Here is a 12,658-nt window from a genome sequence, read left to right on the forward strand (position 1 = left end):
CAATGAAGATGACTGAAAATCAGCAGAAAACACCTCTGGGCAGCACTTAACTAACAGAGATTCCCAGGCAACAAATTAATTAACTTTTAATGAAGATGACAGGATTCTGAAATAAGACACATGGCACAGAAATCCTTATGTCTTAGCAATTATGAGCTACTGGCTTAAACACCTGGACATACAGATGTTGTGGTAGGCATAAATAGGCCAAAATAGGCTTACACATGTCCTGGCTTGCCCAGACATGTTTTTCTGCTCTCCCTCCTTCTGCTATGGAGAGAAGCAGCCACAGGAAAGAGGACAAAGAACCTGAAGCCACTGAATATAAAGACAATGGCATGCTCAGTCTTGTTTTGCTCCTGTTTACATCCTGTGGTGAACAAGGTACACACTCTTGGCTTGTGCCTGCCTTGTGCAAGGCCTATGTTTTTCCCAAATCTGGGTAAAGCAAGCCTATGGCTTCACCTAATGTGGTCAAGCTTGCATAACTGCTATTCTGCTTGGCTATTCTCTACCCAATGGCCCATTAAGCTCAGGCTGTATTAATAAAAAGAGATGAGCAAGTAACACAGTGTGCTCTGCCACTGTATTTGTGCTTGCTTGCTGCTGCCTCCATTGCTCTCTGCTTCTGGCTTTACTGCATCTTAAACTGCCTGCTTTGAGTTTACCAGGAACAGGCTTCAAGTGCCTCCATGCAATAGGCCTGCATAGCCAGCATGACATTGTGCTGAGACTGCACACCACAAGACATCCTTCCTACACCCTGAAAGTCTCCTGCCAAGATAGGAAGTCCTGGAGATACACAGATAATCCAGAGAAATTAGGACCAAGACAGAGATCATTTGCCTCCTTTCCCCAGCAGCTTGTGAAACCTGGGAAAAATGAGAAGCCTCAGTGGCTAAGAAGACACCAACAGAACCCTCTGAAAGCATTTTGGGTACTGTCTGAAGCTGTAGCTAGCCCCCACAAGTTGGGAGCTATTTTTTATGAGTAAATACTTACAGCCTCTTGTAATTCACCAACTGCCTTCTGCCACCAGCAGAAAGGAGCTCCTTGAGTCCATCTAGTGGACAAACAGTATAATTAACTGCAAGTGGTGTGTTGACTGCAGAAATCTTGTCTTCCAATTCAATTAATGTTTATATATTTTTGCTAATTATTTCTAGATCTACTTATTCCCTTGTATAATGTTCCCATGATCATTGCAGAACAACCTAATTATTATTTAAAAAGAGTGGTCGGGGTAGTGAAAATTCTGAATATTGAAAATCAATAAATAATATTAATATTTTAAAATCATATCTCACATCAATTAATTACCCCTCCATTACAACAGATCATCAACATAACCATATAATTAAAACTGCAACTGAATTCACAGTGCATCTATTTAAAAACACTTGCATTAAAGACTACCTTCAGTTAAACTACTACTGTTTATAAGCACTCAATAACATATATCTGACTGGCCTGACAAATTATCTTTCTGAACAGAATACTTAATACTCCATTCTCTTACTTAGTCTGTCGTCAACTAATTTCCATTCAATCACTCAGGGATAAAAACTTGTTTTATTATATTTTAACCTTTGGTCAAATTTCTCCCTTCCTTCCAAACATGTCACAAGCCTTATGAAATCAGAGGCACAGATAGTGAGACACACTAGGGCCTTCCTGTCCATGAGACAGAGAAGTACTTGAAAGGTATGTCAAAATTTAGCTTCTGTACACTCAGGGCAGCAAAACTCGTTTCTTCATGTATCACACAAAAAGCTCTATCTCTAGAACTTCTGTATTACAAATGCTAAAGACACTCTCCAATTTCTTAATCATCATTTAAGAACACAAATGTCTTAAAGCACTCCATTTTCTAGGACTCAGTGCCAGAAGATACAAATGGCAGAAGATTAGAAGCTGGCCATTTTATCTACTAACAATATCACTTCATACCAATTCACATAGCTTTCTTTATTGAAAGCAGTCACAGTGGTGTCATCGTATTAATCCAAACACAGATCTTCAAAAGGTGGTATAAAAATAGAAGAACTTCATGTTACTCTGAGCCTTAGAATCCTGAGTACGGTTTTCGCCTCTTCAGCTGATCATAACAACCCTGTAGACCTTGTAACCACAAGGTACAGCTACCCATTCCCCACAAACCCTATTAATCACATGGAAATACAAAAATGAGCACCAGTGAACAATGGATGTTTCCTAGAGGCTGGAGAAGGACTTAATTATCAAAAAGCATCACTTCCTTCATGACAAGATTCCTTTCTACAGAAAAAATTGTCTGTAGCAATGCCCTCACACATCTAGTTTACTGTACATCTCTAAACATAGACTATTGTATCATCAAATGAAGAACACTATCTATAAAAAAACCACAGCTTTAAAAAAACAACTCATCTGAGCAATATATGTATTATAGTGAAATTTTCAGACCAGTGTAAATGCTGATGATCATTCTTCAATATTGATAAATACTTCGGAAGATAAGAGCTTAGAATTCAAATGCAACAAACAGTACCAGAACTTCACAACTGGAAGTGTGCTTTATTGACCTAGTTCTCGAGTGCCTCAGTTTCCTAAAATTAGGAAACCAAGAATCTTAGTTTCCTGAAACAGGAACGTTTGCTTTTGAATTGTCTCTGTACAATGGGTAGTGAGTTTAAATTGAAAGAGAATAGATTTAGATAAGGTATTAGGATGAAGTCTTTTATGATGAGGATGGTTAGACACTAAAACAGGTTGCCCAGGGAAGCTGTGGATGCCCTGTGCCTGAAAGTGTTGAAGGCTAGGGTGAATGCGGCATTGAGCAAACAGGTCTAGTGGAAAGTGTTCCTGCCTGTGGAGCTGGAACTGTATGATCATTAACGTCCCTTCTAATCCAAACTATTCTATGATTCTATGTATAATATCTTAAAATAGAGAACCTCAGTTTTTAATAATCTCTATGAGTAACTCCTTTACAGAAATGGGCATTTGGGTATGTGTTGAATCGGATCATGCCAACTGCATCTCATATTCAGTCATTGTATACAGTTTGTCAAAGGAATTACAGACTTCAGCTGAAAGATAAATTAAATTTCTACCTTGTAATTTAACAGCTTTCCTTGTACCCACTCTTTCAGAGAAAAATGTGATGTTGTTAATGATGGCAGTGGTCATCAACCATGTTTGCAAACAGAAGATGCAATGCTTGGTGCACAGGCACTCAATGCCTTCTCAAGAGTGGATGATACACAGTTTTATAGATACTCATGGACCTTAATCATCTATTCACATCTAAAAATGCTCTTCTACTTAGCCCTGTTTCTGCATTTAGAAGAAAAATGGTTAGCAGGTGCAGGCATTTTTTTTCTTGTGTTTGGAATGGTGTTTTGCAATTATCATCATCCGTTTCCAAAGGTGGTAGTGGCAGTGTGACATTTCAGGCCAGTAATTTGCACTCATGGCCAGGACGACAGAAGAAAACACACTTCTATCTGAATTAACAGCTTTATTTCCATCACAACACACTGATTATATTTGGCCATCTTTTTACAAAAGCACATTTGCAATTAGACTGGTGTGGGAATGTGGGGAAGAAAAGAAGGAACATAAAATGTTTTTCATGGACACTGAGCCACTGTTACGTTGGCAAAATCACTAAAGAGATGCAGACTGTATTACTTCCATTGCTAAAAAAGCCTGTCTAGAACTACCAGTAAAATGTTGTCTTTAAATACAGCAAGATGGACAAGGAGAGAGTAAGAACTTTTCTCATGTGACACAGAGGCTCTTCTATGAAATTACTTTCCACCTACCACATCATGAAAAGATGTTTAACATATCAGGCTGGGTTTCTTCAAGCATTACGGCTGCTCTTTCTCAAAACAGCACCTATATTAAATTTAAGAGCTGTGCAAAGCAGCAACACTGAGAACATTAACATTATAACTGAAACTCTCCTTTGATTTTCTGTAGTTTGTATACTTAAAATACTAATGAGGGAGCACATCTAATTACTGCTACATGCACACAAAGCATAATTTCTAAGTGAACATATGTGCTAGTGTGAAGCTAGCCGGAATGTTTTGGTGAGAAAAAATAGATTACAGACTGTGAAAGAGAAAGAATGGTGATGCCTACTTCACTCACAGGCTTGCTGAGATGTATAAAAACAAGTACACAAACATAGATAAGGGAGCTGCTCTCTGTTTGGGCTCTGGGCTGCATTTCTTTCTCTAACCTAACCTGCTGTCTTTGATTAATCCACCTGCTTCCTAACCCACCCTGGCTGACCCTCCAAGGGGCAATGTCTGGGGTAAGGTAGAGAGGGGTGGGAGAAGGTGGAAAGGCGGCTGGGAACCCCTCCTAGGGACTCAGGTTTCTGTATATAACTGTATATATATTGTAAATGTCTGCTTGTATATTGTGCTAAGCTGCAAATATAAAGCTTCATTCAATTTCCAGAGCTGCTGAGTCTAGTCTGGGTAATTTCCAAAGTGTGGGGGGTGAGTGACACCCAAATTATCACAACATACATGATAATTTTTGTAATTCTCATGTCTGCAAGTAATTAATTATTTGTCAGCTGACACAATATCATGGAAAATTTTGGAGAAGAGACAATGTTCACATTTTGTGGTTTTCTACCAATAGAAGGTCAGCAATTTTCCCTTACTGTTTTTAATCATACTACCCATATTATGCCGTAAGAGAAAACTCTCTGTGTAGCCCTCCATATATTTCTAGCGGATGCTATTTAACAGTATTAGTTATAGATTCATACAGCATGCAAACTGCAACTCACCCTTAAATGACATTAGAAATAATAGGGGCAAAAAACTATGGTTTTGAGAAATCAGGTTATTTTCTTTCAGGATCACAAACATTGATAGCATTTATTGAAACTACCTGATACTGCATTGCTCCCCTCAAGGAAAGAATCAAGGTTACTTAGTTACTTCACTTTCTATTTCCAAGTTTTAAAGTGGGTTTTAACGCTAACTGATGATTTGCTGCATTTGGAAATGAACACATGGTTTGGAGCATCCCACATCCTTCATTCCAAAGTTCTGCAGAACTTAGAACTTTGACTTTGCTGAAACATACTTCTTCCTGAAATCTTGGAAAACAAACCAAACAAATAATGGTAGTTTTATAACAGACATATCTATCCAGCCTGGCCCTCCAGTCCCCTAATCATCCTCACAGCCCTCTGATGGATCCTCTCCAGCAGATCCCTGTCCCTCTTAAACTGGAGAGCCCAAAACTCCATGTAGTATTCAAGATGATGTCTCACCAGGGCAGAGAAGAGGAGAAGGAGAACCTCCCTTGATCTGCTGAACACACTCATCTTAATACACCCCAAGATCCCATTGGCCTTCTTGGCAGCAAGGGCACATTGCTGTCCCATAGTTTACTTGTTATCCACCAGCAATCCCAGGTCCCTATCCACAGGGCTGCTCTCCAGCAGACCACCTCCCACCCTGTAATGGTGTAATTTATAATTCCTTCCCAGGTGCAGTGCTCTGTACTTGTCCTTGTTGAATTTCATTTGGTTCCTCTGTGCCCAGCTCTCCAGACTGTCCCAGTCTCTCTGGATGGCTGCACAGCCTTCAGCTGTATCAGCCAAGCCTCCCAGTTTGGTGTCATCAGCAAACTTGCTGAGCAGACACTCTGTGCCCTCATCAATGTCATGGATGAAGATGTTGAACAGGACTGGACCCAGCACTGATCCCTGGGGGACTCCACTGGTTACAGTTCTGGAGCTGGACCTAGCACCACTGATCACCACTCTTTGAACTCTCTCTTGTAATCAGTTCCTAATCCAACTCACTGTCTGCTCTTCTGTCCCACACTTCCACCAAGACATGACTGTCAAACTCCTCTGAATTTCAATTCATTACATCCACTACATATCAAGCCAATTCTGACTTTTCAGAAAGTACTTTAGGCACAGCATTTTCTCCCTACTCTTTCCATACAGCTCTCTGTCACTAGCAGTCTGTCATTAGCAAATGCTTTTCCTACCTCATGTTTTATAGGTGGCTGCCAGTTCCAGGCCTACTCAACTATCTTCATGTTTGCACATTTCTCCTCCCAGATAACCTGAGCTGCTTAAGAGTCTCCACTGCACACAACTTACCTGCACCAAAACTGCAAAATGCACACAGGAAAACCACACACAAAAAACCCCAACATAACAGTATTTAACAACATATGACTGATCATAATAATAACACTGTCAGACTCTTTAAGCCTGCAAGACTAAGTGGTTTTCTGGATAATATTCTTCAATCAAGTGGAAGTTATGTGTATTAATAGAAGGTTAAATTACTTAAATTTAATACACTATAATATACAGAAAGACAGAGTAAATGAACTAATGGCTTTTCACCACTCTAATTTAATGAGCCACTAGAAACTAACAAGTTGAGCCATGCTTTCATGAGGGAATCTTACAAATTCAATTTTGGAGAAACTGTGGATAATCTATCAAAATATATGTATTATTATTTCTGTTCTCTTTCAATCACATGAGAATTTTATTCCTGATTTCAACATTAGAAAAAAAAAATAAAAGTTCCACAAAAACTACATAATTAATAAAAACATGATCCCTCCAAGGGCAATCTTCCTGTTCTAATTTGAGTTATGTTTTGGCTTATGCTATATAGTCAGTACAGACATAGCCCTTAAATGCTTCTATTTTCATTTGATAATGAAGCCAATTTCCTATTTCCCATGTATGTCTGAAGGGAAAAGCAATCATTGCAGTGCAGCCAAAGAAAACGTTTACAACGGTCCCCAAAATGATTATTTCACTCACAAATGCAAGTACCTTCTAGTAGATAGTAGGAAGCAGGAAGTTCGGAGGAAATAACAACTTCCTTGATTTAGTTTTAGAGGCATTCAGTCACATTGTATGTGAATACAAGGTGAAGCATGGATAGCACAAAACATTATGAACCTTGCTTTTCTGTCCAGATACTCTTTTCAGCTTCTACTGAATGCACCTACACTGCATGCTTGTTTTTAAAATCAAGCTTGCAGCGAAACTTTGTCTAATCATTTTGCATTGAACAAAAGCTAAAGGAGTAAGCTTTCTACTCTTTTGAAACCAGCATTTGATGTATTGTGCCAGCTACAGGATGAGGTGAAAGCCTCCAAGAGCTGAGATTTCAGAATTTTCAAAGACCTTATGTATAAGAAGCAGAAAGATACGGAATACAGAAAACACAGCTGGTTAAAAAAATTCCTGTGATCACAGAATATATGCTATCACTATATTGTTTTTCTTGGATTCTAACCAAAGCCTAAGCTCTTCAAACTGATTCTTGTTACCATGCCAGATTTGCATGATAATATAGCTGCATACATTTAAATTACCCATGTGCCTGTGGAATAGCCTACACAGAACATGCAGCTGTTTTTTTCTTGCTAAACATGTGCCAAATTTTCAACAAGGTTACCTGTTACTATAGGAGATGATATTAGCAAGAATTTCACAACTATGAGTGGTTTGGAATAGCTCTTTCCTCAACGATGAAAATGTATTTTCCTTTATCCTTTTTCAACTCATTCAGGGCAAAGAAAAGAAGGAAGGAAATGAAGATGAGGAAAATCACATGCAGTTTTAATTCTTTTTTTTTCAACTGCTTTTAGATTCTAAAATTAATCTACTTCAGTGCATCTACAGAGGGTTCTTTTTTTGACACATAGTATAAAAAGCAGATTGGTAGCTTCTGGTTCAGTCTGCATTGGGTCTTTCAGCAGTTGCATCAGCTGGTGACGGGAAGAACATGTCTTGTGTAACTCAGTGTGGTAAGCTCAGGTAAACAAAGAAGGAGACCTCTTGATAACAGAAGATGCCTAATCTTTTTAGACCTATCAGAATGTGCTAACAATACTGTCTTTCAAAGAAAAAGTAGAAACATTTCCAGACCAAAGTCTACTCAGATTTTACCAGTGTCATAGTACTATGCTCTGAAAAATTGTATGCTGATGCTTAAAATGTAACAAGTGATGCTATGAATGCTCTGGGACTGTTTTATATATTTCACACTTGAGTGAAAGATTACTAAAAGTGTGTGAATATTGACAACAGAATCAATGTTTTAGTGAAAATAGATTTAATTATACCCAAGACAAAAAAAAAGGGGGGGGGGGGGGGGGGGGGGGGGAAATTACCTTTTAGCTACTTTTGTTTGATAAAGGAAGACAAAAGTAAGGTGGAGGGGGAATTTTCTACACCAAATACTTAAAAATACAAAACAGAGTGGGAAGATCATGAGCCAAATCTCAAAAGCACAGATTTAACTGGAATCTGAAATCCAAGCAACGAGTCTTCACTTCTAAGTTCAAAGCCCTTGGTAAAATATACTAAATAAAATATACTGCCAGTCATGAAACTACATACGGAAACATGGAGCACCAGAATAGAGATGGTACAGCCATGCAGGGGGGTGGGGGGGAGGGGGAAGGGGAATTCTGTAATTAAACTAATATTTTAAAAGGTGATACATTAAAAAGTATTCTCTTTTTTAAACTCACTCACTTGTGACCAATCTCATGTGCAATGGTAAAAGCTGAACCTAGGCCAATGTCTTCATTAATGCTGCAGCTCCTTTCAGGCTCACACATTCCAGCCACAGAGGCCAAGCCTGAATAAACAGAAGGAGACACAAAGGGTCATGCCAAGGTGTTTCAGTCTTAAAAGCCCTAGTTATAAATGCCTGGATTCTTTTTAATAACCTCTATGCACAGAAGGAGCAGTTGGCAAAAGGTTAACTTTCTAGTCATTTGCAAAATCACTGGGGGGAATTTCACTTTTCTGGCTAGACATTAATATTTTTTGAACTGCAGTCAGTACTGGAAAATGTCTAGACTAGGGGTTAGATTTATAAATTTTACTTCTGGTAACTTGGGACCACCTAGTAACTTGAGCCAGGAGAGGGAATTCAAGAAAGCATTTCTATTTTAACATTCTTGAGTCTGAAGAAAGCAAAATGTATCCACGTTATTTTTCTAAAGAAATCTGTTTAAGTTTAGTGGGTTCATAAAAACATACAAGCATCTTTTTTAGTTATGAAAAGCCCCACATGGTATGCTAAGAAAAAAATACCACCTGAATGCATCAAGGAAGAGAGAGGAGACGTTAATAACAAGCATCCATTTAAGCACGGAAGGCTTTTCCTTTTTATGACCCATCATCTTCTGAAATTAAAACCTTATTGTATTACAAGTGCTTTTAAAAACTTTCTTTAGAGAGAGGAAAAAAAAAAGCCACTGGCATTTGTGGAATATGGGTCTTCTGTATTTTACACATTCTTCAACAACAGATTATCACCCAATGCACTGCAGTCATAATTTAACGCCACTAGAGAAAGCTCTAAATGTCAGATTTATTTAAAGTATTCCTCCCTGGAGTTTCTTATCTGAAAGAAGCAATAATCATTTCTTTAAGGAAATTATCTGCTCGGTTAACTACAACATAACAAAAAAAAAAATTACTGAAAGTGCACTTTTCAGAGGATGGAAGGAATGGCTCAGGGAGAGGGGAAGAGAGAAATCATACGCTTCATGCAAGCCTGCACTTCAAATTACTCTGGACTAAGAGTAAGCAAGCAGTAAAATGACAAGTGCTTCCTGGATGTGTTCACCTTAGCAAGTAATTTGGAAGCACAGCAGTGGGTCATCAGAGTGAAGGACTGATATTGAAGCTCCTCACATATCTTTCTACGTGGGCTGGACACTACTTTGGACTAGTTTTAATTCTGTAGACTAAAAACACCACTAGACATGTGGTTCCAAAATTTCTAAGTGGAAGAATATGAAGGGATAACATGAGAATACAGCTCAGGCAGTGATTTAAACCCTAACATCTCACACGGGCACACGCAGAGCATTTGTGGAGTACGAGTTCTAACTTTGTTTTCTCAAAAATTATATATTGCTTGCACACACCAAAACTACTCAGAAAACCAAACTGACATGGGCAAAACAAGTGACCAATGTGTGTTTGTGGAATCTACGCCAAAACAGCACGTCTGCTATAAGAAAATCATCTGTGAGGTCTCTTCCAACCCTGATGATACTGTGATACTGTGATCTGTGTAGCCACACCCATTGAGCACGGAATGAAACGCCAGAAGGAAAAACAGACTACATGTGAACAAAAATCTGTGTATTTTTTGCAGAGCACAATCTGTAGAAAATGCAATAATTACAATTTACCTATGCTATCCTAATTGAGTAGGATAGTCTGAAGATGACATGGCAATAGTTAATATACCAACTGTCACGCTCCTTGGCAAAGTCCTCCACATATGCCCTAAAAAGTCATCTTTATCTTCAGATCTTATAACTGAGTGCTTCCTTCAGTGACTTACAGGACCAGATTAATGTAACTCCATTCAGCGTTTGCCAAAAGCAACAGAGATCAAGTCAAGAGCTCAGTCTTGACAAGGCTCAGATTTTCAAAAGGAAGTGTCCTTCACTGGAGCCACAGATGCACTGCAGAGACATTTGTGGTCTATCTTTTCTAAGATGCTACATGAAAGACTCTTTATTATGAACTTGAATAGGAGAGAAATGTTTACACAATATTTCTGTTTTTCCCTAAAATACTGACAGTTCAGGTTGTTCTAACCTTCTGAGACCTCTCAGAGACATTTTTTCAAACTGCTTAAATGTATGCTTAACTTTAGTTATTGGAGATCAGTGGGATGTAAGAAAATGAAACTCTTTGCGAAAGAGGACTACAAATCCTTGCCCGTTCTCCAATTCTATGCCTATAATGCAAGTAAATCATCATGGATGTGCTGCCAAGGGTTCTACAACACTGAGTTGAAACTGACATTGTATGTAATTTTTATTTTTCTTAAAATGAAGCCATTTGTCTAAGAACATATTTGCCAAAGTCTGTCCTCTGATATGCTGGAGTCAAGTGAAGCAGAATTTGCCTTTATGCCAAAGACTGATACAGGAAGAACCAGTACACTAATGATGATCTGCATTAAAAATATCACAAAACAATATCAAATAGTTTGTGCATAAACTATTCAAAGAGCTTGTGAAGCCTTTCAAACTTTCTTCTTTCAACATCTGCAAAGATGATTTTATGACAACAATATAGTCAGACAGATAAAATCAATTACATATAAAAATTCTTCGACATAATTTGCCTTCTACTAAAACACACTGTGGATGCCATTTACATGAATAGCAGTCAAAATTCTGATACCTTTCCCTGTGTAAACCACATCCTTGTGTCAGAGGCACTGTGCTGACTTGAGCAGGGACTTACAGGAAAATCAACATCAGTTAAGGCTATCAAAGAACACAGTAATAGAGGGAAAGACAAAGCAAATACAGTTACTAGCTTTGATTGAAAAATGCATTAGTAAACTGAACTAGCATCTTTAATTGCTTCTGAGGGAAGAGCTCATGAAAAGATGCAAACCTGAAAAAAAATCTAAATAAATGTTACAGTGGTCTTTGAATAATGTTTCCTTTAAATATTAAAGCACAATTAAAGGTAGGAACTACACTATGGTAAGTAATTTCACGTGATAATGTAGGTATGGAGGAAAAAAAAAGCACTCTGCCCTGCACCTGAGGGTGCTATGTGTACCTTTCCATTGTCGAAGTACTGTCTCAAACATTTCAGTGTTACTGTAATTTTTATCACCCTGCTATTTTCTCTAAGTCTGAATTTGTCATCCCTGTGTACAGCACAGGTACAGGGCAAATCTCAGTTTGTTCCATTTGTTAAGGTGAGTGGATTTATTTGCTTTGTTTTTTAACTTTTCAGTGATCTTTCACATGTAGGTTTTTTGTTTATTTTGTTTTTTAACTGGATCCATGAGATAGGTTAAATGGAAGTAATCAGCAAGTCCTCCTCTGCAAGAAGTAAATTTGAGACTTTGCTAGGTTTTATCAGAACTACAGCTGACAAAGAAGAAATATAGAGCAGCAGCTCATTTAATTTAAACTTCCAGCTACGCATCAAAGTTTAAATCCAGCCAGGTTATCTTTTATTGTTCTTGTTTACAAACATAAGCATAAACTTAAGAAATATCTAATCAGTCAGTAAGTCAATAGCTGAATTAGAAGCAAGGAAACAGCAAATACAAGCTGAAAATTCTCTTTGTAATCTTACCCAATGTTCCACAAGGCTTGTTTTTATAAGTGCAGATATCGTATCTGTTAGGAGGAAAAGAAGCAGATAAAATATGTCAGATAATGAAATTTGAAAGAGATTTTGTATGTTTATCACATATATGTATCATAGTTCAAGTTGTCAGACCGCAATCAGCTTAATTATGTGCAGCCAGCTGGTGTCGGCATTTTCTGCACTCTGGTGTGAACCACAAGATGCAGTACACTCGCAGCCGCTGGCCTCAGGCCAGTGGGACACCTGCCAGTGAGAAAAAAATGGTTAAAGTGAGTCTTTGTAATAGTGGGCTCCATAAATCAGTCTACCATGTTGGTATGAAGTTACAAGAGCACATCTACAGACTGCTGCTGATTCAAAACTCTTAATTCCACTTACTGAACCTAATTGGAATCCTCTTAGTGTCTCATACTCCTCAACTAGAGATGATTAACTTAACTGCTACTACTTACATTTTAATTCTAATTATAAACTATAACTCTCAACTAC

General features: G+C 38.1%; 1 protein-coding gene across 1 annotated transcript in view; it reads right to left on the reverse strand.

Moving 5' to 3' along the window:
* Positions 1-12,658, reverse strand: part of ADAMTS6 (ADAM metallopeptidase with thrombospondin type 1 motif 6) — a 165,260-nt gene that overhangs the window by 87,506 nt on the left and 65,096 nt on the right. Inside the window, exons 8-9 of the mRNA XM_064140247.1 lie at positions 12,155-12,198; positions 8,549-8,654 (exon numbers count right to left, since the gene is read on the reverse strand). Of these exons, the coding sequence (XP_063996317.1) occupies positions 8,549-8,654; positions 12,155-12,198 (150 nt within the window). The remainder of the gene's footprint in view (positions 1-8,548; positions 8,655-12,154; positions 12,199-12,658) is intronic.

The sequence above is a fragment of the Pogoniulus pusillus genome, chromosome Z (assembly GCF_015220805.1).
Source record: "Pogoniulus pusillus isolate bPogPus1 chromosome Z, bPogPus1.pri, whole genome shotgun sequence".
NCBI lineage: Eukaryota > Metazoa > Chordata > Aves > Piciformes > Lybiidae > Pogoniulus > Pogoniulus pusillus.